Below are 26,995 nucleotides of genomic sequence, written 5' to 3'. Positions count from 1 at the left end.
GTGTGGCTAGATATGCAGAAATACAAGTAATTTCATCGAAATGGCAGAGAATTGAGGAATAAGACCGCAAGTGCATTAATTAAATTCGGGTGGTTTGGGGCTTTGAATGATCCTTTACAGGCATGTGACGGAGCTCCTGTGCTCTGATCGAGTACCTCCACCCGTTTCGCTTCCTAGTCGCTTGCCGGGAACCTGGAGCGATTCAGCCCCAGTCGCCGATGCTTGACTATCATCCCTTCTGCCTATTCCTCTGCAGCTTTCCTTGCAGGCACGTATGCATCTCTGCTTGCAATGTGCAGCTCTCAAGCAAATCTACCTGAATCTGCAAATTAAAGGAACACTATAGTCACCTAAATTACTTTAGCTAAATAAAGCAGTTTTAGTGTATAGATCATTCCCCTGCAATTTCAATGCTCAATTCACTGTCATTTAGGAGTTAAATCACTTTGTTTCTGTTTATGCAGCCCTAGCCCCACCTCCCCTAGCTATGATTGACAGAGCCTGCATGAAAAAAAAACTGGTTTCACTTTCAAACAGATGTAATTTACCTTAAATAATTGTATCTCAATCTCAATTGAACTTTAATCACATACAGGAGGCTCTTACAGGGTCTAGCAAGCTATTAACATAGCAGGGGATAAGAAAATCTTAATTAAACAGAACTTGCAATAAAGAAAGCCTAAATAGGGCTCTCTTTACAGGAAGTGTTTATGGAAGGACGTGCAAGTCACATGCAGGGAGGTGTGACTAGGGTTCATAAACAAAGGGATTTAACTCTTAAATAGCAGAGAATTGAGCAGTGAGGCTGCAGGGGCATGTTCTATACACCAAAACGGCTTCATTAAGCTAAAGTTGTTCAGGTGACTATAGTGTCCCTTTAACAAGCCTGGCTTTTCAGGTAGTGCATATAGCTGTTGCTACAACCAAATCCACCTAGTTGGTAGTAAGCATCAGCAGGACAGAAGAGCACACAGAACATCCAACAATACACACCCTGCACCTATAATGGGCACAGGGTGGTTTAGATATAGGTGTAGTCCAGGGTCTTACAGGTGATGAGGACTACCATCACAAGAGAGTTTTGCTATTTAATGCTGCCTGCTAAAACAGGATACTGACCGTTTAAAACCCATACTGGCCTCTAATATTTTCACCTGTAAAAATCTATCAATGCGTTCTGCTTTCATTTTGGTGGTCTGCATTGCTCTCTCTTTTGCTCAGTGGAAGTGCCATGCAAAATTATATTCTCTTTGCTCTATTTCAGATAAGTCAACTCTCACCAAACATTCATCCAAAAAGTCAACTCTTAATCAGGAAATGGACAAAGAACATCAGAAGACAACTTCCCCCATGAAACCCGCAGATGGGTCACAGGTCAGTGCAACTTGCCTGGTACAAGGAGGAGAAATGTCTTTACCTACACCAAGGAATGGAAGTGCCAGTAAAGAGGGAATTAAACCAAAGGATAAGATGCTACGTCCACGACCAGAGAGTACTGCTTCTGTGCCAACTAAGTCATTAACCAAGTCTGTAGACTCTGCTAAACCCACGAAAGTGTCACCTAATAAACAACTTCAGACTCTACCTGCATCAGCAAAACCAGTCAGCACTGCACAATTATCAGCAAAACCAGCTAAAACTGTATCTGCTTCAGTTAAGCAAACAGACTCTCCATCACCAGTGACAAAATCTTCTGTGTTGGCTAAATCGCCAAGAGCAGCAGCCTTGCAAACTAAACCAGCAAAATCTTCCTCTAATACGATGAAACCAGGGAACCATACAACTACTGTACCTGCCAAAACTGCGAGAATGACGTCTACACCAGGTAAACCAGCAAATGCAGTGTCTGTGCCAACTAAACCTGACAAAGCCTCTAATACACCAGTAAAATCAGCACCCGTGCCAACAAAGCCTGACAAAACCCCAAGTACACCCGTAAAACCAGCATCTGTGCCAACTAAAGCTGATAAAAATCAGTCTACACCAGTAAAGTCAACCAGCAAAACATCTCTGACAAGTAAACCATCACATTCAGGATCTCAGAAGTCAAGTAAACCAGTAAAAACGACATCTGTTCAAGTTAAACCATTAACCACCGCTTCCATGACTGTTAAACCAGAAGAGAATCAATCTGTAAAATCCCCAGAACTGGCAGATATGCCTCAAGAAGTCACAAGCTTTGTAGAAGCACCAATACACAGTCTAGAGGAATCTGAGACAGACATAACTACATCTAAACTAGTAACCTCTGAGACTGCAACTGTGAAACTGATAACCACTGAGACATTAACTGCAGAGATTTCAGTGGAACCTCTACTTGTAATGGAAACTGTTCAGCCACTAGATGAACCAATATTGTGCCATGCAGAACCGTGTATATCTCCAGTTGAACTTACAAAAACATTTTCTGGACTAATCCATTTACCAAGTGAACATGAATGCATGAAACTAGAACAAATGAATAATTCCACTGAAATAATTATGTCAACCATGACTGGTGCAGAAGAATCAGCTAAGGAAGTGAATGATCAATTAAATTATCCAAAGAACACCGTAACCTTGGTAGATGAGCTAATAACACCATCAGTGGACTTAAAAGTAGGAATAGTAGCAGGAGAACCATTAGCACAGCTCATAGAAACTTCAAATGAAACTGTGAAATCTCTGTTGGAACCAACACATTCTTCCGTAAAAACAATGGATGCTGCTGAGAAAGAACAGTTAGAAGGCTCACAACAGGTCTTGCCACCAGATCATCATTCTGAGGTCCATTCAGGTGAGCTTACAAAAGTGTCTCTTCAAGTTTCTATAGAACCACGGTTGTCTACAGAGGAGGGGGAGGGAGAGCCTTGGGTACTGGTGCAAAGGGAGGAGCTAGCTGACTACAAAGAAGAGGAAACAGAAGAAAAACCCCAAAGACCAGTCAGCCTGAACCAAGAGGGTGAAGAAGATGACAATGAGGAAGAAGGGAAGGGAGGTGAGGAGGGTGAAACCTCACGGTGCAGCACTCTAAGTGACCCCCAGCTTGCAGGACAGAGCAGTAGTGAGACTAGTACTCCTGAAGAACTGAGGACTTATGAGGACTCTAGCTCTGGAGTGGAATCCCACTCTGATGATGTTGCCACATCTCCACCAACAACGCTTACACCTGACCCTGATTTGGGCATCCACATGGGGCAGGAGGAGGGAGGGGAGACTCCAGCTGGAACCCCTGCTCCAAAGGGCAAAGGGACACTCCATCCTCTCCGAGATGCAGATAATGGGGATCTGTCTCAAGGGCCAGCTCCAACTGGGGTCCTTGACCATTCAGAGAGTGGCCCAGGAGGATGTAAAAGGGAGATGACTGGTTTTAACTGCTCACAGGATTCAACGGGGGCAAGAGGTCAGGAGCAGGAGGAGAAAGCAGGGGCAGGAAGCATCCAGAGAGGTAATGACTAATTGGGCTAAAACAAAATGTGAATGATCTGCCAGGCTAACAATCCCTAATTTCATTTGATCAAATGGGAGAATGTGTGACTGACAGTTTTGGATATTCTCTATGTTTTGACATGGCAGGGTTTAACATGTTTGAATGCCAGATGGTTGGGCAACAGATCTCTGCTACTCAAACAGTTAATTTAGCACGCTTGCAGAATAGATGACAAAGGAAATAGTTAATATAGTAATACCTTACAAGACAAAACATAATTTAAAATCAAAAACACATATGTCCACCTCATATGTCTTTCAACCTCTTTGTTTGCATTCTTCATTTTCTTAACTTCCTGGGTGTAGCATTGTGATCCACTATCAGTTCTCATTCTTTTCTATCCAACTCCTGTACCTCATAACGTGTCTGCAACTTTCTCTATCAAAGATGTGTAGATTTTTTTTTGTTGTTGTTTTGTTCGTTTTGGTTTTAATGTTCTAATAAACTTTATTTTCTACAACCTGTGATCTCTGTTTTTATTTATGCATGTGCCATATGAGGATGTTACATGTTTAAGTCACTCATTTGTGTTACCTGTGTGCTTTTGGTGCCATTGTGTATGTAGCCTGTGTCTGTGTGCTCTGCAACATTCATATCAACAACCCTGTTACGTGGTGCTTGCATTTGTTCTTCAAATCATGACTGGATGGTTTTTATACATTTTATGTGTTCTGTTTCATATTTTTATAACTTCCGTGTGTTTTATTCAGTTGTGAGGTTGAAAAGAAGTAGTATGTGGTATTGACACACTCTCACATGGCTTGTCTGAGTATTACTGTGTGTTAACTAGCTTGTGGGTACATTCATTTCCATACCACTGTTTGAAAGCCAATGTCGTTAAACGAACTATGTGTGTACTGTATAGATATTTCCTGATATTTACAGCCTTCGAGAAATCTTTGCAGTTATATCTCCAACTGCAGAATCTCAGAGTTAGAGGTTCAGTTCCTGGTATGAGCACAGATTTTCTTTCGAGGCTGATAAAATGAGTACGACTAGGTGATTATAGCATTGAAAAGCTAGGATGCACTTAAAATGCGAGAGAAACTTAAACATGACCGTTTCTAACTCAAGTAGTGCCATGCACTACAAGGTATGCCATCACTGCTGTGTATGGATTGAAACTATGAGAAGTATTGTTAATGAGCATTTTTATAAACTAATACAACAAAGGGCAAGTGAAAAATTAAAACTACAGATTACAGGTCTAAATAAACTGTAGCTTGTGCGGTTTCTGCCCACAAGGTAAACTCTGCTGAATGAGAAAGGTAAACTACAAGATACAGATGAGGTAAAAAACTGTATAGACTCAAGAGTGCTGAAAATGTGTGTTGGTTCATACACTACCCTGGTATGGTGCTTACAAGAGCTTGAGAATTCAAGAGACGTTATAGTGCAATTTTGTATTCAGTATTGCCACTAAGACACATACAAGTTACATTCGAAGCACTATAACCACTACATTAAGCTCTAGTGGCTATTGTGCCAGGAATGCCCTTACCCGGTCTCATGATAAGTAGTGTTATTTTAGTACGATATGGCAACTTACCTGGGCCTTGTTGGGTTCCTGCAAAAAGGCAGCGTTTACATGAAAATGTCTACAGGGACAGAGAGTAGACACCAGAAAAAAAACAAGTTCTTGTGATTATAGTGTCTCTCTTTAACCCCTTAAGGACCAAACTTCTGGAATAAAAGGGAATCATGACATGTCACACACGTCATGTGTCCTTAAGGGGTTAAGCTAAAGCTGTTATAGTAATACAAAGGGAAGAGTCTGCGATCAATAACAAAAAGAAAAGCTGCAACCCTAATTAGGGAATCCCACAAAACCCTAAAAACAAACTGGGAATGAAACAACGGGGGGAAAGGGCTGCGCTAAAAAATAAGATACAGTAAAATACAGTACAGTGTAAACCAGACCAAATGGTCACAATTTGGTAACAACGGAAAGTGTAAGTCTCTTTGAACCAGGTGAAAAAATAGTCTGTAGAAAAATATATATTTGAAGAGAGTCTTTGCAGATAAAAAAAGTATACAATGTAAAAAATGGTAAAAAAATGAATGAATGAATAAAAAATGAATAAAAGATGAATAAAAAATTAGTCTCACTGATATAGCTTGGTGGGATATCTGTACAGTCCTCAGGAGTTGATCCGTCCGGGTAGTAGGATAATCCGTATATGTGGAGACAAAATAGGAGACACGACAAACTGCCAATAGTGAAGAATTGTGGCTCCAAGGGTGAAGTGAGAAAATAATATGATAATACACTCACATTTGTGGGAGCTTTGGACCAGCTCTGGACTTATAGGCGTTGCAGCGGTATGATCCCCGCTACCAGGATGAACTGGAGAAGACGTCTGGCGATCCAACCTTGGTACTCCGGAATGGATAGGAAACAACAATAGTGCTCTCAGTAGGCAGGGTATGTGAAATAACAGTAGATAAAAATTATACTTACAAATATAGAGCAGGAAATACTGCTCTATTAATAGGGCACTGGTGGAATAATCCCCACCTAGGATTTCTTTGGATCAGGATCCGAGTGTGAAAGGTGAAAATAGTAGTGGTTGTCACATTACCATTTTGAAAAAGCCTGTTTAGGTGAAACGCGTTAATGGTTTTAAATTGTGTATTTTTAAATATTAAAAGTGATTTTGGTTACCTTCTCTATAGGACCAATTCCTTTTTTATTTGACAATTATTTTTATTAATCCTGGCAGTTCTACATTTTATTTTTCCTTTTTTTTATATATATATATAGTTCCATAATTTTATTTTTCCTTTTTATATATATACATATATTTCTTATCATTATTATTTTACAACCACTACTATTTTCACCTTTCACACTCGGATCCTGATCCAAAGAAATCCTAGGTGGGGATTATTCCACCAGTGCCCTATTAATAGAGCAGTATTTCCTGCTCTATATTTGTAAGTATAATTTTTATCTACTGTTATTTCACATACCCTGCCTACTGAGAGCACTATTGTTGTTTCCTATCCATTCCGGAGTACCAAGGTTGGATCGCCAGACGTCTTCTCCAGTTCATCCTGGTAGCGGGGATCATACCGCTGCAACGCCTATAAGTCCAGAGCTGGTCCAAAGCTCCCACAAATGTGAGTGTATTATCATATTATTTTCTCACTTCACCCTTGGAGCCACAATTCTTCACTATTGGCAGTTTGTCGTGTCTCCTATTTTGTCTCCACATATACGGATTATCCTACTACCCGGACGGATCAACTCCTGAGGACTGTACAGATATCCCACCAAGCTATATCAGTGAGACTAATTTTTTATTCATCTTTTATTCATTTTTTATTCATTCATTCATTTTTTTACCATTTTTTACATTGTATACTTTTTTTATCTGCAAAGACTCTCTTCAAATATATATTTTTCTACAGACTATTTTTTCACCTGGTTCAAAGAGACTTACACTTTCCGTTGTTACCAAATTGTGACCATTTGGTCTGGTTTACACTGTACTGTATTTTACTGTATCTTATTTTTTAGCGCAGCCCTTTCCCCCCGTTGTTTCATTTAAAGCTGTTATAGTGCCTATAGTAAATTCCGCCAATTCTTTTTCACTATCAGAGAAAGCTGCCACTAGCGAGTATAATGCTATGCATATTTATGCTTTGAATGATGTTTAAACTGCATCCCAAAAAATTACAAACCAAAAACTTGCATCTTTTGTGGCAGATTCACTTTTATGGCTTAAACCTTTGAGTCCCAATGGGTGACATATGTTAAACAACATCAGTGATTTGATAAACTATATCAATTTTATATATGTGGGATGGTGCAGCAGAGTGAGCATTTCAATTCAATATGTTGAAATTGAACACACAAACCTGCCTGCAAAAAGAAATACATTGCAAATTAAAATGTATTCATTTAGTGTTGCCAGCTCAGCGTTGCTAGACAAGAAGTCTGGTTGGCACTTTCCACAACTTGTATCTTAGTGGAATCAGAAAATGGCACTACAACCACCATGAGAACATAGGTATAATGTACGCAGTCAGAATAGGGTGCCACCACCTTGAGTGTGAGGTCAGAATGTGACACCATGAGTTGACGCTGGATGGTGAGGTTAGTGTATGGGGTCAGACCATGGTGTGTGGACCTCATTTGAGATCATGTTGTGAGAGCCATACTCGGTACCAAGAGTGTGCTGTGGCATGTGAGGACAAAGTATGAATGCAAATTTAGCGGAACATAGAATGAGCAAAGGTAAGAATGCACTATATATATATATATATATATATATATATATATATATATATATATATTTGGGATTATAAAATGTAAACTTCTCTTATCAAACCCTTAGTGACCAGACCGCTTTTCAATTTTCTTACCGTTTGGGACCAGGGCTGTTTTTACATTTCTGCAGTGTTTGTGTTTAGCTGTAATTTTCCTCTTCCTCATTTGCTGTACCCACACATATTATATACAGTTTTCTCGCCATTAAATGGTCTTTGTAAAGAGATACTATTATTTTCATCATATCATATAATTTACTATAAAGAAAAAAATAATAAAAGTTGATAAAAAAAAAATGTTAAAAAAACAACACTTTTTCTAACTTTGACCCCCAAAATCTGTTACGCATCTACAACGGCCAAAAAACACCCGTGCTAAAGAGTTTCTACATTTTGTCCTGAGTTTAGAAATAACCAATGTTAACATGTTCTTAGGAATTTTTGTTTTGCAAGTTATAGGGCTATAGGTACAAGTAGGACATTGATATTTCCAAACCATTTTTGTTTTGTTTCAAAATTAACCCAAGTTACATTGTAACACTGATATATGTCAGGAATCCCTGAATAACCCTACACATGTATATATATATATATATATATATATATATATATATATATATATATTTTTTTTTTTTTTTACAAGAAAACAATCTAAGGTATTAAACCTGGGGTATTTTGACTCTTTTCATGCAAGCATTTTACCAGCAATCTATGCCAGAAAAAGAAAAAAGAATTGGTGATTTTTTGGACACACATAGCAATTTAAGAACACATGTACTGAGAACTTTAAGGGTTACTGCCAAAGAACACCCCCAATATGTGTTCAGCAACATCTCCTTAGTACAGTGATACCACCAGGGCCGCCATCAGAAATTTTGGGAACCCGAACACAGCTCAAGGTCTGGGCCCCCGGGTGCCCGCCTCCAAATCCCGCCCACAGGAATACACACACAGACACACACAGACTAACAGATACAAATACTGAAACAGACACACACACACACACACACACACAAGGAGATACAGATACACAAACACACTGACATACATACATATATACATACTCACATACATACTGACAGACATACATACATACATACATGCATACAGGCAAACATACACACACACACAAAATTAATTTTTCAGCCACCCTCCTCTTCCTCTTTGCATTGCAGGAGGGTGGCTGGGGATGATTGGCGTCGGCTGCCTCTCCTCTCGGCATTCAGGCTGCGTCCTCCTTCCCATGCGGAGTAAGCTGGAAGGAAGTGACCGGCCGTCACTTCCTCCCAGCACCAATTGCGTTACGGCTGCATTTTTTTTTAATAAGGGGCCCGGTCGTGCTATTACAGCGCTGACTGGGCCCCTGAAGGTAATAGGACCCATTGGGTGGCACCAAATGCTTGGTCCACCTGATGGGCCCCATCAGCGTGTAGGCCCCGGTGCAGATGCACCGGTGGCAGTTCAGTGGGGCCCGGGCGGCCAGGCCCTCCAGGCCCGTGACAACCATCATGGTTGTCACCCCCTGATGGCGGCCCTGGATACCACCCATGTATAGGTGTGTAGGGTTCTCTGGGGGCTAAAAGACCTTATTTGGAGGGTGCGCATTCCAGTTTTCCAACTTGGAATTTTCAAAGCTGATCATCATGCACCAATGTCCTATTTGGTAAATTTTTTAAAGCCAGCCAATGTAATTTACCCCCATCAAACCATATTTTTTTTTTAAAAGTAGACAACCCAAGGTATTCGATATGGGGTAGGTGTAGTCTTTTTTGGTAGCCACTTACCATATATACTCGAGTATAAGTCGAGTTTTTCAGCACATTTTTTGTGCTGAAAAAGCCCCACTCGACTTATACTCGAGTCACTGTCTGTATTATGGCAACTTACATTGCCATAATACAGACTAGGACCGCCGGGCTCATTTTAAGCCCGGCGGTCCTGTTGGGGGCCGGCAGGAAGCGTTTACTTACCTTTCCTGCAGCTCCTGTCAGCTTGGTGCAGCTCCCTTGTCAGCTCCCACTGTAAGTCTCGCGAGACCCGCGGCCGTCAGAACGTTGCCACGGATTGCCGTGGCAATGCTCAGCGCGGCACGCAGACCGCAAAACTTAATGTAGGAGCAGACAGGGGAGCTGCACGGAGCTGCAGGAAAGGTAAGTAAACGCTTCCTGCCGACTCCCCCCCCTGCACTGCCCATCCACTGGACCACCAGGGATTAAGATAGCCCCCTCCCTGACCAGTTGACAAGCAGGGAGGGGGGACAAAAAAATAAAAATAAAATAATAAAAAAATAATATTAAAATATATTTTTTTAAATATTAAAAGAAAAAAAAACATTTAAAATAATAAAAATGCCCTCCCCCCACCCAGTTCACACACACTCTGCATTATATATATATATATATATATATATATATATATATATACACACACACACACACTCTGCATTATATATATACACACACACACACACGCACACACTCTGCATTAATTATGTACACACACACACACTTTGCATTATATACACACACACACACACACACTCTGCATTAATTATATATACACACACACACACACTTTGCATTATATACACACAGAGTGTGTGTGTATATAATGCAGAGTGTGTGTTTATAAAGCAGAGTGTGTATATAATGCAAAGTGTGTGTTTGTATGAGTGTGTGTGTGTATATAGTTCTAAAAATAACAGAATTTCATAGCCCCAAGACTACCCTCGACTTATCCATGAGGCATAGCATATTTCACAATTGTTGGTCACAAAACTGCACTCGACTTATACACGAGTATATACTGTAGTAACAAACACTGGCCAAAGTAAGCAGTTATATTTGTATGTTAAAAATGAAAAAAACTATTATGAATGCTAACTTTGGCCAGTGTTTGTGACTAAGTGGCTTCTAAAAAAGACTATACATGCCCCATTTGCAATACCTTGGGTTGTCTTATTTTGCAAATGGTATGCCATCATGGGGGTAATTCTCATTCTTGGGCAACATAACCAATCTGGCAAATTTCAATGTGAAAAAAACGGCCTTAGACTTGACCCTGTAACTTTCAAAAATACTATAAAACCTGTACATAGGAGGGTACTGTTATACTCAGGAGACTTCGCTGAACAGAAATATTAGGGTTTCAAAACTGTAAAACATATCACAATAATGATATCATCAGTGAAAGTGCCGTTTGTGTGTAAAAATGCAAAAAACACTTTTACTGACAATATCAACGCTGTGATATGTTTTGAAACACTAATATTTGTGTTCAGCAAAGTCTACAGAGTAAAACACCCCCCCCCCCCCCCCCCCCATGTACAGGTTTTAGGGTGTCTTGAAAAGTTACAGGATTAAATACAGTGCTAGCAAATTAAATTATCTGGACTTTTGGCCTCAGTTGTCAGGCAGGTCCCCCAAATTGCAATAACATTACTTAATTATGTAAAGATATTACATAAATATGCATGTAGAATTTAAATATATATACATATTTATATATCTGAAGTCTACATGTATATTTAAGAAATGATTTATGTTATGTATGTGGACATATGTATGTAATTATGCATTTTGTATAATATATAGTTATATTTACACACACATAATTTTACTCTAAGTGTATTTTTATATTACAATATGCATATATTAATAAAAAAATACACTTAGTATTAATATATAAAAAAATATATATATGAGTTTTATTTATTTATTTTAAATATTTTTTTTATTGTAAAAAACTTTTTTCACGAGCAGGGGGACTGCCAGTCTCCCTGCAGGCAGCCCTATGGACGCCTATTGCGGGCATGTGATATGGCCCCTGGGGGTCCTGATTTTCCAAGGGGGGGACTGTCTGGGCTATCAGACAGTCCCCCCCAGACGGAGAAGAAGACCGATCACCAGCAGGGGAACGGCGGCGATCGGGTAAGTGAATGGGAGGGGGTTAATATTGGGGAGGGGGTTAGTTTTTATTTATTTTTCTTCACTGAGTGCCTCAACCCCTCGAGGCACTTAGCATACAGGCAGAGCATTGGAAACTTGCCTGATGGTTTCCGATGCTCTGCAGTACACTGCCGGGCTCCACGTGGGGAAACCCAGAAGTAATCGCTGCAATACCCTTAGAGCAGCTGGAAGCGATCATGAACGCTTCCAGCACTCATATTGGCCGCGGACATACAGGGCACGTCAGCGGTCGTTAAGGACCGTTTTTTGTCTGACGTAACCTGTATGTCCACAGTCACTAAGGGGTTAGAGGGGCACTACAAATCCTTAAAGCAGTTTAGCTTATTGAAATGCTTTAATGTGTAAAGAGTGTGTCCACTACGGTTTTGTAAATGGAAAAGAAAAGATTTCAATAACTCACTGGCTTTCAAGCAGACAACAGGTCCTGTTACTTCCTGGTTTGGTTAGCTCAGTGGAGCTAAACTCAAGAGGCAGCAATGTCCCAGAACACCTGCCTTCCAAAGACTTCTCATGGAGGTGCATTGGACAGTCACAGAAAGTCTGAGTGGGCTTAGAAGAGGAAGACTTGCAAAGGAGGTAGAGAAGAGAACTGCAGCTTTTGCAAGTTGTTTTTAGATATACCTCCAGCAAAAAAAAATGGAATGCACACATAGACATAGAAACATAGAATGTGACGGCAGATAAGAACCATTCGGCCCATCCAGTCTGCACAATTTTCTAAATACTTTTATTCCATGTTTTATTGGTCCATGGTGTCAAACTGCTCGAGAGACTCAGTGCAGCAACAAACATAGAAAGTAGAATTGCCCTGATATCAGTGCTAAAATTGTTGTTGCTGCAATTATTTTTCAGGAAAAGACAAACATTAGCTAGTGGGGATAAGTTTCAAAGACTTAACGCATTTCATATTACGAGTAGCATTTAGTCATGACTTCACAAAGCAGACATGTAAATTTCAATAACTACAAATAAAGAAGTAAAAATAGAACTTCAATTTGGAGATCTCAGGAGTTTCTGAAGGCACATGCAAGAAACATCAAAGCCTTACTAATGGCATTAAATGCACAAAGTCTGAGAGGTCCCAATTTGGCAACCATCCCAACAGATGAAGTGAATCATTGAATATCTATGTAAGTAAAGTTATATATATATCTACATCCTTTTACGGGAAACAAGGAGTGAGGAATTCATGTTCCCATAATATTTGTGATTACCACCTACAAGCAAGGAGCCATCTTCACTCATCTGGTCCCTGCATGTTACATTGGTTTCATAGTATTTAGTTTTGACCCTGTGCCACATAACCTTGAACCTGCAGGAAGGGTGGTTGTTGACGGTGGACTAATGGGAGCCTGTATATCCCTTTGATAAAGTAGCATCTTTAGAGAAAGAAATATTACAATGAATAGATGAGGGCTGGCACACTATAATAGAGAATGTAAATTTACAGGGGGGGGGGATGACGTAGGACGCGTGCGCGCGAGCGCTACGTAAGGGGGGTGGAGGGAGTGAAGCCCGCCGAGAGTGCCGTGGGAGTCGGATGGCGGACGGAGGAGATTTGAATGAAACGCGAGATCTATGATCCAGGATTCAGGTTTAGCCCGGGCGTGCCTTCGACCCGAGTGGATACATGTACTGCGGGAGAAATAGAGGCGCCCTATTATTGCTGAGGTCGGGGCAGAGACCTGTGAGCATTGGACTTCTTACTCATAACTACACGCTTAAGCTGCTGGCTGTAACTTAAGGCTGATTGGCGGTTGCAGTTTAAGGAAGACGGGTGAGAATTATACCAATTACAACAATTATACATATTGGTACTCAGCACTCAGCACCCGACAAAGCAATACAATATCTTGGAATTTTTTTTTTTCTTGTTTTCCCCGCTGCAGTAATTCCCCCCAGGTCTAGTTAAACGTGGGGTGGTAAAAATAATTCAACGGAAAGTGAAAGCGGAAGAAAAGTAAGACAGAGAAAGTGATATTTTAGTTTACTTTTCTTTTTTTTACATTTACATGCCTTCATAAATATAGAAGGAATTGGGAAACGGTGTATTGGAAGCGAAGGAGGGGGAAAACCCATGATTTCCCATAATTTATCCTAAAACTGAACAGAGTTAAACACCATAGCTTGGAAAAAGTAAAGAGTGCATATAAAGAACCTCCACCTATGAATGCATACTCTTAAAGGAAAAAGGGAAAAAATAAAAAAAAAAAGGAGTTATGAAGATGAAGTAGAAAGAAGGAAAACTAATTTTAATCAACCAATTATCTAAGGGTGTAACGTGATACATAAATTAAAACGTCAAAATGTCACTAAAGTTGAAGAAATACGTTTACATTGACTAAACGGACTCACGCTGATATATTTTTGGTGATTTTTCTTTTTTGTTGTTTTGTTTTGTTCTTTTTTGTGCTGCACGATATCACTAAAAATTACGTCAACTAGAAGAATTCAAGAATAAAAATGCCATGAAGATGAAGTAGAGAGAAGAAAAACTAATTCTAATCAATCAAACAATTATCTAAGGGCGTAACGTGATACATAAACCAAAACGTTATTAAAGCTGCAGAAACACGTTTTCGCTGATTAACTATCTCACACAAGGAATTAAGCTGATATACTTTTGGTGATTTTTTTTTTTTTTTTTTTCTCTGTGCTGTATGATATCTCTGGGATTATGTCAACCAGAAGAAATCAAGAAAATAAAGTGTCCCTTGGCAAAGATAAAGATAAAGAACATAAAGAGAAGGTTGAAAGAAAAGAGAACAAGACGGAGAAAAGACTCTCTAATTTCTTTTCCCCCCAAACAGATAGATCATTCCCAGAGAGTTCTGTGAAAGAAATTAATTTGACAGCGGGAGAGAAAAAAATATCCCAATTAGAAACATCTCAAATGGAAAACTCGATGGTTACGCCAGAATTTTTAAAAATCTGCCTAGACCAGCAACTATTAGCAATAAAACAAGAAATTCTCAGCAATAATGAGGATTTAAAAAAGGAAATTAAAGAGATAGGCCTCAGAATTAACCAAGTCGAAAGAAAAATGGATCTTATTGACTCACTAATTAAAGACCAACAGCAGCAACAGGGAGAAATAAACCAGAAAATCCAACAGCTACAATCAAAGATAAATGATCTTGAAGACAGATCAAGACAAAACAACTTAAGATTAAGGAACATCCCGGAGAGTATCACACAAGAAAAAATAAAAGCATTCTTGGATTCATACTTCCTGGAACTGGGCATTCAGAAGGATGATAATCATAAATTTCTAGAGAGATATCATAGAATTCCAAAACCTAAAAATCTCCCAATGGAAGTTCCCAGAGATATTATGGTTTGCTGCAACTCATACTTATTTAGAGAAGAAATAAGAAAAACCTCAAGGCAAGGCAGTAAAAAAGAAGAATACGCGAACATAAAAGTTCTCCCAGACTTATCATATGAAACGAGGAAGAAAAGGCGATCATTCGCTTCGGTTCTGGAGACACTAAGGAAAAATGATGTTAGACACTTCTGGGCTTTCCCAGCAAAATTAATTATCACTCATGAAGCAAAAACTCTGGTATTTGCCAACTCAGATTTAGCCAGGAAATGGCTACAGGAGGTCCATATGCAAAATTAATCAATAAGTTTGGACATGCCAGCGGATCGACTAAGGGATGAATTTTTTTTTTTTTTCTCTCTCCTCTGATGTAAATATAATAACCAGACATACTATACTGTAAATGGCTGACAAGGTATTGATCTGATCGGGTTACTTACAGCTTATAAAGGTGTATAATCTAGCAGTTGGTACATGGGAAATTGCAATATCTATACTGAAAATTGTTTACATAATTTATATAATTTTTACATAACAGGGGAACAGGTTATGGTATATATAAATGACACTCACGTGAAAGTATATCCTCTCAGAGGAGAACGAGATTACCCACAGATAATGATAGATATGGACACTTTTGGGTGTAATTTGATTAGTTAAATTGATAGGAATCCTCTGTATGATAGAACACTGCTTCAAAATAATCTCTAAAGCACAAATATTGAAATCACTAATATAAACTTACTAGGTAGTAGTGAAGAGTAGGAGAATGTACACATATATTTTTTTTTTTTTTTTTTTTTTTTTTGTTTACTGTATTTTTGGGGCTAAATTGGCTATCTGGTCCACAAGATATTGTATGGATAACACTTTAGACTGTAAAGACAGATTTTAGTAATATAAAACTGTTATAAAGAAATTGAAATAATCACACTTAAAGGCACTTTTGGCCAAAGGGAAATGGGATAATATATATATAAGTACATTTATTGGAGTAAATTGAATAGTAAGATGAATACACGAGATGTTACTGGTCTAGAGTAATTTTTAGACCATAAGGAAAGTACGATGTATGATAGGAAATTGAAATTATATTGAAAGTAGTTTTCACAACGTGGTTTAGGATTGATATGTACATAAAAGTTTTTTTTTTTTTTTTTTTTTTTTTTTTTTTTTCTCTCTTCCCTTCTCCTTCCCGCTGGGTATATATGGACACCAGCGGCACTCTCGGGGAGGGTTTTCTCATGCTCCCCCAAGTAACTCCATATTTCGTTGTGGATGTATTCCCAGAGTTCTGGGATGCATTTTCTGTCTTCCACTAAGTGGGAGTGGAGACGGAATTTTTTACAACAAATGTGGGTATGTGTGGCCTTATGTTCGTCTTACATGAGGTCATATGAATGTAATTGTTATGTGCTTTCCTCCCCCCCCTCTTTTTCTTTTTTTTTTCTCTCCCTCCCGCCGGGGGGTACGGTCTCGAGTTTCAAAGGCTTAGACTATGGTTAAGTTTATGACGCTGAATGTACAGGGCCTGAATAACCCAACTAAAAGAGCCATGGTGTATCAATATATTAAAAAGGAAGGTGCAAAAGTTGTATTACTACAAGAAACTCATTGGCTAAGGAAAGATATAAAACGTTTCATCCCCAAAAATTTTAAAATCCAAATCTGCTCATCATTAGAGGATAAAAAGAAATGTGGAGTAGCTTTACTAGCGACAGATGATTTAGATATTCAAGTCACATACCAGGATATAGATAAAAATGGCAGGTTCATCTTAGCCATATGTAAAGTACAGGATGAAGAATTCACTATTGTAAATATCTATGCTCCTAATACTAATTCAGTTCAGTTTATACAAATGGTGCTGAGTAAATTAGAAAAAATTAAAAAGGGTAAAATCATTATAGGAGGAGATTTTAATTGTATTCTGGATGGCACGTTGGATAGGAACTCATTGGCAGGGGTAACGCAAGATAAAAGGGGAAAGAAATCCTCAATGCAATTTTCAATGTTGATAAATAACTATGAATTATTAGATCTTTGGAGGATAAACCATCCATCAGAAAAAGACTATACCTGCTTTTCGAAAGCACACTGTACCTATTCTAGACTAGATCTGTTTTTGGGTTCGTTAGAGGTCTCATACAAGACTAAAAAGGTTCTGATTCATGACGTAACCTGGTCAGATCATAACCCAGTAATACTTGATCTCACTATCTCACCAGATATTAAAATTAGAAATAGTTGGAGACTAAATGAATTCCTTCTTAGGGAGGCTCAAGATATAAATACCATAAAAGAATTAACAAACAATTTTTTTGAGGAGAATAAGAATAAAGGAACTTCAGATGCCATAGTTTGGTGTACATATAAGGCCGTGCTGAGGGGACAGTTTATTAAATTAGGTACAATCAAGAAAAAACAAAAAGAAGCTTCCCTGACAGAATTATATGTGTCTCTCTATAAACTAACAAAACTTAACAAAAATAATCCAAATATAGAGATAAGTGAGAAAATAGGATTAATAAAAGATAAAATCAATAAAATTCTACTTTTACAAACCTCAAAAAAACTCGAATATCTAAAAATAAAATGGTACTATAAAGGAAATCGAGCAAATAAAATGCTCACAAATCGAGTTAAAGGTGCGAAATTAAACAAATTAATACAAAAAATTATTACAGATGATGGCATCCAATTAACGCCTGAAAATATAGGTAAAGCATTTAACTCATTTTACCAAAAATTGTATAATCTACCTGAACCCCCTTATAAACCAGAAACATACTTTCAAAATAAAACCCTAAAAAAATTATCAAGGGAACAACTGAATTCTATTAATGAACCCTTTTCAAAACTAGAAATAATAAATGCGATAGAGTCTTTAAAAAAAAACAAAACCCCGGGGCCGGACGGCTTTCCAAATATATTTTACCAACAGTTCCAGGACGTGTTGGTAACACACCTTGAAGATCTTTTCAATAGCATAGCTAGAGAAAAAGATTTGCCCAACGAATTACTATATGCTAATATAATTCCCATACAAAAGCCAGATAAATCGACGGAATCAGTGGGGAATTATCGTCCTATATCCTTACTAAATTCCGATATAAAAATATATGCAAGTATTTTGGCAAAGAGATTACAAAGAGTACTCCCGTCCATAATCCATGGAGACCAGGTTGGATTTATGAAGGACAGACAATCAAATAATAGTATAAGGACAGTGATTGACATTTTGGAACACGTTCAAGAATCGGGCACTCCATTGCTGGCCCTGTCATTGGACGCGGAGAAGGCCTTTGACAGGGTCAGATGGGACTTCCTTTGGGAGGCATTAAAGGCCTTTGGTTTCGAAGGCTGGATTCTGAGCGCTATCATGGCCCTGTATAGCTCCCCAAAGGCAAGAACAATCGGTAGGGGAATAACCTCTGAGTGGTTTAACATAAGAAATGGGACAAGACAGGGGTGTCCTCTGTCCCCGCTGCTATATTTGATATATATAGAACCCTTGATTTGTGACATCAGGTCTAACGAGAAAATAAAGGGAATAACAATAGGTCAAGAGGAACTTAAAACTTTACTTTATGCAGATGATGTCCTAATCACTATATCAGACCCTATATTATCAATAGACGAATTGTTAAAGGCGATTTATGAATTTGGGTACTATTCCAACTTTAAGTTAAATGTAGATAAGACAACTATTCTTGCCAAAAATATAAAGAAGGAAGAGAAAATATATATTAAAGCGAAATATAGTTTCGAATGGGCAAAAAAATGTATTACCTATCTAGGCATTAAGATTTCCAGTAATCCTTTTAGGATTATGGAATATAATGTTCTACCTCTAATGATGCAAATTAATAAGCAACTAAAGGACTTGAGAACAGCAGAGATATCATGGACAGGTAGAATTAACATTGTAAAGTCTTATTTGGTTCCTAGATGGAGTTATATATTCCGTATGTTACCATTGAAAATGCCTAAACCATGGCTCATGATGATTCAAGCTGCTTTAGACAAATATATATGGCTGGGGAAAAAACCCAGAGTTAATAAAAAAATTCTGAATTTAAAGCCTAAATTGGGAGGGATGGGAATCCCTGATATTATGGACATATATGAAGCTTGTTCATTTGCGCATGTTATTTCCTCTATGAAAGAGAGTTCTTGTGGTGAAACATGGGAAAAAATTGAGGCTAGGAAAGCGGCAGTTCCGGACTTAACGACTTTATTCTGGAGTATAGATAAGTTTGAGAAAGATGATATGGGTATAATCCTAGCTAACCTATTGGGTCAATGGAGAATCTGGAAAAAAAGACTCAAGATTGAAGATAAAATTATCATTGACCTACCACTGCACGTATTGGCCAGTAATATGGAGGACTTAAATCTAGAGCCATGGTTAAGCAAAGGTATTAATAGAATAGATCAGCTATTCCAACAGCAACAAATTAGACCTTTTGAGGAGATTAAACAAATTTTTTTGCTTTCTTATAGAGAAAGTTTTGCGTATTTAAGGATAAAACATTTTCTAATGAGACACAGAATAACTGAGATTTCCGAGGGATTACAACTTTTTGTAGACTTGATAAACATCAGACATAATAAAAATCTAGTTTCTAAAAGCTTAAAACTTTTTAGTAAGTATAAGGCAATCCCTGAATTTCCAGCCCTAAAAGCATGGGAAAGAGACTTACAAATTATAATTACGAGAAAGGAATGGCTTAAGGCCAATAAAGCGGTACTGAAAGCTTCACATTGCCTAAACCTAACGGAAAGTCATTATAAAGTCATCAATAGATGGCATTATGTTCCAACTAAATTAACAAAAATATATCCAGGATCTCAATATCTCTGCTGGCGTTGCGCTTCATTGAGAGCAGACTACGTCCATATATGGTGGTCATGCCCGATTATATCTTCATTGTGGCAAAAGGTAGCGAAATTCTGCAGGGAAGTAATAGAGGTAGATCTTGATTACACCTGTAGCTCTATGATATTGCACTTGGGCTGGCCTATAATTCCAAAGGATAAAAAAGAGTTAATAATCCACATTCTCATAGAAACTAAAGCTACTCTTGCAAGATTCTGGAAAATTCCAGACTCCCCGACTTGGGAGCTGATAAAACAGCAGGTCTTGAATAACTGTAAAATGGAAATAGGGATATTAAGACAAGAACACTACTTTAATCCGAGAATTGAACAATGGCAGAAATGGATTATAAAATTAGGTAGAAGAAATGATTCTTAATTTACACTAAGATGTGTATGCTATGGATCTGTGGCTGGGGGTGAACCCTGTGCATTCACCTTTAAGATACTTGTGGTTATGAGAAACCTGATTAGTAGTTAGAAGGATGTGTGTTGCCCTTCGGGTTCTTAAGACTGACTCGGGACTGACCCTCGGCGGGAGTGTGATTTTCTTTTTTTTTTCTCCCCCTAGGTTTTGTTAATAGAGGGCCAGGGCAATAGGGAAATCTAGGGCAAGGTAGAAACATCTAAGAAAGGGATTTATAACCAAGAGGAAGGAGGAAAGGGGAATTAGAAAAGGAAAGGGCCTTAACAAATTATTAAACATACTTAATACCATCTTCTTCAGAATGAAAATTTGCCAAATTATGACTGAAACGTAATACGTTTCATAGAGTCTTCCCCAGTCTTTCTCTCCATGACTCTTGCAACAACACATGATGTGGGTCTTAAGGTTATGGGAAAATAAGAACGATAGACCGATAGGTATACAAATATAAGGCTCTGTAGTATAAAAAGACGGTTGGAGACAAGCATCTCTTGAACCCTGGTTATTGTGCTCTATAGCGCTTGAAAAAGTTTGTTCCCCCTAACCCTCTCCCCCTCGAATCTTGGTATAGCGAAAGGTGTGTGTGTGAGTATTGTTGTTTTATTGGGAAAAAATTGACATAGAGAGCTTGGTGCTTTTTAGTACAGGCAGATGGAGTCTGACCACCTCATTAAGATAGGCTGTGCAAGTTTACAGAAAATAATTTTTATTCTTATAAACTGGACATTTGGGGATGGGGAATGATGGTAGAAAACGGAACCGAATACCTAAAAATCCATAGGTAATGTCAACATCGGAGAATAAATGTTTTGATTTTTTGTATTTGTCTGTTGCATGATATGGAATTATTGTTAGAAAAGAAGGGGAAAACACAAAAAGACTGGTTCTGAATAATAGAATTTGTACTGCAATTGAAAGAACTTTAATATGCAATTTTTGTACCATATCTCTTTGTAAAATGACAATGTCTTTGTATGAATGTTTATATATATCTATGTTAAAAACTTAATAAAATCTTATAAATAAAAAAAAAAAAATAGAGAATAGAGGAGATGGTGTTAGATATACATTAGAAAAGTCAATATTGACTTATCCAGAGTTTGCAATACAGAGCCAGGTGTCTGCTAATGATTCAGAGCATCTCTACCCTAAAAGAATATACTTTGCCATTTTATACTGCATACCACTAAACACTACACTCATATGGACTATCATCACAATTCCACCAAAATGATAACTACTTAAATATTTATAGTCAAGCTATCACTCTGTATAATGATGCTTAGTTTTCCCTGACCCTCTCTGCAGGTAACTCGTTAGCCCAACCTTGTGATGGATTATACACCATATATGAGTCAGAGCGAGGGCATCAAGAGCGTGGCCCCAGAGGGTCAGAACTGGGGCTGGTGGAACAGATCATCGGCCGGACACTGCTGCTTGCAGCTTCGGAGGGAGGGGGCCGTGGAGGTGTGCGAGGAGTTGAGCTGGGAAGGTGGGCAGAACTGCTGTCCCCTCTGGACGAATCGCGTGCTAGCATCACATCTGTTACCAGCTTCTCTCCTGAGGGGGAAGTCTCCCCACAAGGGGATTGGACAGTGGTGGAGGTAGAAACATTCCACTAAACAGGGCTCCACTCCCAAAGAGCTAATGTCATAGTGTGTGTAGAGTTCAATATCACCAGGGCCCTACATCAATGTGTGCAATATGTGTGCTGAGTGTTGTGTAAGTTTTTATGCTAAATAATGTGTGTATTTGAGAACTTTGCACTGGTATCCAATTTTGAACATTTACTGGACTTTATTGATAGTCCTATTTGTGTGTTTAATTTATTAATAAAATAAACATTTACCCTTTCAACTTTGGGTACAAGTTACTGGCATTGTCTATGGGTGAGATAAATCACTCAAAAAATAAAAATGCATCTATATGTTAAGAGAAAGGAAATACAGACATCCAAGTATAAATGTAAGAAGAGGAAATTCTCACTAGAGTGATCTGATTTGAAGATTTAAAGGGACACTTTGGGCACCATAACCACTTAATTGCAATAATCTTTAATCTCCCTTTAAGGGGGTGCATCGTTAATTAACTGTTTAACCCCATACTCTGGACGTCGATAACAGATAATCCTGCTTTTAAAAAAAATATTATTTGAATTGTTTCTGTGAGTATGGAGGTTATGGTGCTTGGAGTGTTCCTTTTAAGACTTGATGTCCAACACCCCTTCTAAAAAGAAAGAAAAAAAAAAAATAGGTTTGGTGGGGGATTTAATTACCATATACCACAGATAATCATACCACAAACAGAACTGAGAACAAATATACATACACAGAGTTGTGGGCACAACACACAGATATCTATACAATAATCCATGCTGGGCAGACTACAGAGATACCCATACAACAGGGAAGTAATAGAACTGGGCGCAATAAGGAGATACTCAGAACTATCCCACACAGCCAGGATCACCATGATAGAATTTACAGAGCTGCAATACAGAGATATCTCTGTAAAATGCGTTTGCTTTCTCTCTATATTTTACTTCAGTAGTGTTCCTACTATGATAACTTTAGATTTCTATTAAATATTGCTGCTGTTGAAACATGTCGGCTACTCCATTATATCTTAGAACACAGTGAACATGGTTAAAGCATCAAGATGCTGATAGACTCCAACCATGTCAGCTACTCCTAATTCACTATTAGCTCTCAGCACACTGTACACAGGGTTAGAGCAGCAGGATACATATAGACTCAGTGGTATAACTACCACATTCATAGGGGTCACAGCTGCGACCAAGCCCATTACTCCTGGGGGCCCTGAAGCAGCTGTGCCCCAGAGCAGCCATCACTTCAGGGCCGGTGCACAGTCACACTGGCCTGGGACCCGCAGTTGCCGGGCGACTGGCAGGAGGGGAGCGCACAGAAGTGTGCTCCGCCTCCATGCTGGTCACAAGAAGTAGCATGGCCGAGCGGACTGGGGTAGAGGGGCCTCTGTTTCCCTCTACCTGATCTGATTGGCAGTGCTCACCGAGAGAGCACCGCTGTCCTCTCTGCGATGCTACAGGAGAGAGAGCAGGTACAGAGGGCAATGTGGGATTGACACATGGAGGGACGGGGGAGGTGAATGAATGAACACATGGAGTAGCGGGGTTGTGAATTGACACGTTGGGGATGGGGGTGAATGTACACCTGCAGAGACTGGGGGGGGGGGGGCACTGACACATGCAGGGGGGGGGGAGAATTGACACATGGAAGGGACAGGAGGGGGATTGACACATGGAGGGACTGGGGGGGATTGACACATGGAATTGACAGGGGGGGGAAATCAAGACACATGGAAGGGACAGGAGGGGCAATTGAGACACTTGGAAGGTACGGGGGAGACTAACAGATGGAAGGGGCGTGGGGAATTGAGACACATGAAGGGACTGAGGGTGAAATGGAAACATGTGGGAGCTGGGGGGAATTTGGAGAACACTGAGAGCGGGGTAGAATGAGATGTATTTAAAGGCTGGGAGGAGGATGAGACAAATGGGGGGGTAGGTAATTTTTGCACCGGGGCTTGGTTATGCTTCTGTATAGACTCCTTATAACCTTTGCAGTTGGCAATACAATTAATCCGCAGTAGTAATATGGAGTTAAGAAGTATCTGACAGTTAACAGAAGCAACAATCATTAAGGATTTAAACCGATTGAACTCAGAATCAGATCAGTCCTCAGAGTCACAGCCCCAGTCCTGCAGATTGAAGCATCAATACTTGTGTGTCTCATGTCGCAGCTGGTCAAAATTAATGGTCGAGACGCTGGTACAGGCTCACAGGATTACTGATTTGGAACAAACTGGTCCTACTGTAGAAGTAAGGGTGGCCAGAAGAATTATTCACACGCTCCCTACTGCCCGGCCCTTCTTGGCTCAGGTACTGGATTCCATAGTGAGGTTTATGAAGATCCTGCCAGCTGAGGTTCTACTCATCAACGACTTGGGACACAATAGCTCCTGAGACTACATATCCAGTCACCACCAGACTGCAGGCCCGGATTGGCGACCTCTATCTCTCTGAGGAACTCCAGGTAAGCCCATCTATCCTGACTCAGATTTACAAACCTGCTCCATTTTGCAACACCCCCCAAGAGTTTGAAAGGGAGCTCAGGAACAACCCGACTTTAGCTGGTTACTGTAAACAGACAGAGAGACACTTCAACATTACAGAGAAATTAATATTTGTACTATACCAGGACTGGTGCCTAGGAGGAAAGGTTCTCTTAATGACCTAACTATAACAAGTATGCATAAGACAGAAACGTACTCCGAAGGGGGATAAACAAAGTGTGCTTTAAAGTGTTAACTTGAATGGTTACACATTATTTAGGAAGTATAAAAAAAAAAAAAAAACGTAAATGTGGTGGGGTATGTTTGTATGTCCACCACAAGTTAAAGCCAAATCTTAAGGAAGCTGAATGCGACGTGGAAAATGTGGAAGCTTTATGGCTAGATATCTGCTTGGGGCAAAATAAGGGAAATCAATTATTGGTTGGGATATGTTAAAACACATAATGTCAATACTGATGAGGAAGAACAGCTGTTCTGTGTAAAATGATTAAAGGACCACTATAGGACCAGGAAAACATAATAGTTACATAGAAAACATATAGTGCCCTGAGGGTGCCCCCACCCTCAGGGTCCCCCTCCCGCCAGGCTAAGGGGGGTGGAAGGGGTTAAACTTACCTCTTTCTCCAGCGCCAGCGGGAAGCTCTCCTCCTCCTCGGCTGAATGCACATGTGCGGCAAGAGCCGCGTGCGCATTCAGCCAGTCTCATAGGAAAGCATTTACAATGCTTTCCTATGGACGCTGGCGTCTTCTCACTGTGAAAATGTTCACAGTGAGAAGCGCGGAAGCACCTCTAGCGGCTGTCAATGAGACAGACACTAGTGGCTGGATTAACCTAAATATAAAAAAAAGAAAAAAGGGTTAACCCTAGCTGGACCAGGCACCCAGACCACTTCTTTAACCCCTTAAGGACCAAACTTCTGGAATAAAAGGGAATCATGACATGTCACACATGTCATGTGTCCTTAAGGGGTTAAAGGGAAACTCCAGTGCCATGAAGACGATCCATTTTCCTGGCACTGGAGGGTCCCTCTCCCTCCCACCCCCTAATCCCCGGTTACTGAAGGGGTGAAAACCCCTTCAGTCACTTACCGGCGATGTCCCTCGCTGCTGTCTCCTCCTCCGCGACGCTCCTCCTGTCCATTGCGTCGGCCGGTGGGCGAGACTGATCCCGGCCACCGGCCGAGGAGACCTAATGCGCATGCGCGGCAATGCCGCGCATTACGTCTCCCCATAGGAAAGCATTGGAAAATCATTTCAATGCTTTCCTATGGGGTTTTGAGCGACGCTGGAGGTCCTCACACAGCGTAAGGACGTCCAGCGCCGCTCTAGCACAGGTTTCCTGTGCCATGGACCAGGAAGTGACCTCTAGTGGCTGTCTAGTAGACAGCCACTAGAGGTAGAGTTAACCCTGCAAGGCAATTATTGCAGTTTATGAAAAACTGCAATAATTACACTTGCAGGGTTAAGAGTAGTGGGAGTTGGCACCCAGACCACTCCAATGAGCAGAAGGGGTCTGTGTGCCTGGAGTGTCCCTTTAAGCTGAAGTGGTCTGGGTGCCTATAGTGGTCCTTTAATTATTGGAAATTTTAATTACCCTGATCTAAATTGGGATAGAGGGACTAGTAGTTCAGCAAAAGGAATCAGGTTTTTAAACATGTTATATGTCATAACAGCCCCAACTAATTTAACTTCCATCCCTGCAACTAAGAATCTTTACGCTGCAGTTTTAAGGTATGGACTGGGATTCATAAGATACCTTACTAGATTCCTTCCATCTTTTTACTACATATTAAATTTACTATTACAATGTTACCATTTTACCGATAGTTTATTACTGTAATATTTGTACGTGCAGTTACCTGTAGTAATTTATAATATGGCTGATAGGATTTAATAGGCAAATATTTCAAAAATATTTCAATATGTGTAACAGATGGCTAGTCTTTTCCACCACTCCCCCACCCTCTGTACCCTGCTCAGCCCAGGAAGTTGACATGGCTCAGGAGGAGTGGGCTTTGACCGGAAATGGAAGGGAGCCATTGCTGGTAACATAAGCCAACATAATGGCCTCCGTAAGCCATTGCATTTATGGCCAACGTAGCTTTGGAAGCTATCTTGCCTTTAAATGCACCTTGAAAATTAATAAATAGATGGTCTGAAATCCTGTAAGGGGCTGGAGGAATACTTCCAAGGCCCTTCTAACATCTAGGCAGTGCCAATTCTCTGTTTCTGTAGAGTGATCTTGACAAAATGAAAGCAGGACAATAGGCTGGTCGAAGTGCTGTCTAGAAACCACTTTAGGTAGGTCTGAGGTGCAATAAAACTTGGTGAAAGATCATAAATTCTGGAGAGGAAGACATATCTTGTAGTTCCTCAACCCTTTTGGGCAAAGTAATTGCTACCAACAAAGCTGTTTTAAAGTCAATATCTTCAAAGAAGCTTCTTGCAAAGGTTCAAAGGGCGACGTGCACATTGCCTTAAGCACTACAGCTAAATCCCATGTGGGGAAGGCAGAAAGACGAGGAGGACGTTTAAGA

The 26,995-nt window shown here is 39.6% G+C and overlaps 1 protein-coding gene across 4 annotated transcripts in view; it reads left to right on the top strand.

Annotated features, from left to right (window-relative positions):
* The window catches only part of PRR36 (proline rich 36), a 72,369-nt gene extending 50,216 nt beyond the window's left edge, over positions 1-22,153 (top strand). For 3 of the 4 annotated variants that reach the window (XM_063449233.1, XM_063449234.1, XM_063449235.1), the window contains exons 5-6: positions 1,265-3,427; positions 21,654-22,153. In XM_063449233.1, coding sequence (XP_063305303.1) covers positions 1,265-3,427; positions 21,654-21,967 — 2,477 coding nt within the window. In that variant the 3' untranslated portion in view covers positions 21,968-22,153. The remainder of the gene's footprint in view (positions 1-1,264; positions 3,428-21,653) is intronic. The other variant, XM_063449236.1, reaches the window with a different exon arrangement.
* Positions 22,154-26,995: the final 4,842 nt, after the last annotated feature.

The sequence above is a fragment of the Pelobates fuscus genome, chromosome 3 (genome assembly GCF_036172605.1).
Source record: "Pelobates fuscus isolate aPelFus1 chromosome 3, aPelFus1.pri, whole genome shotgun sequence".
NCBI lineage: Eukaryota > Metazoa > Chordata > Amphibia > Anura > Pelobatidae > Pelobates > Pelobates fuscus.
This window is presented reverse-complemented; position numbering and strand designations above follow the sequence as displayed.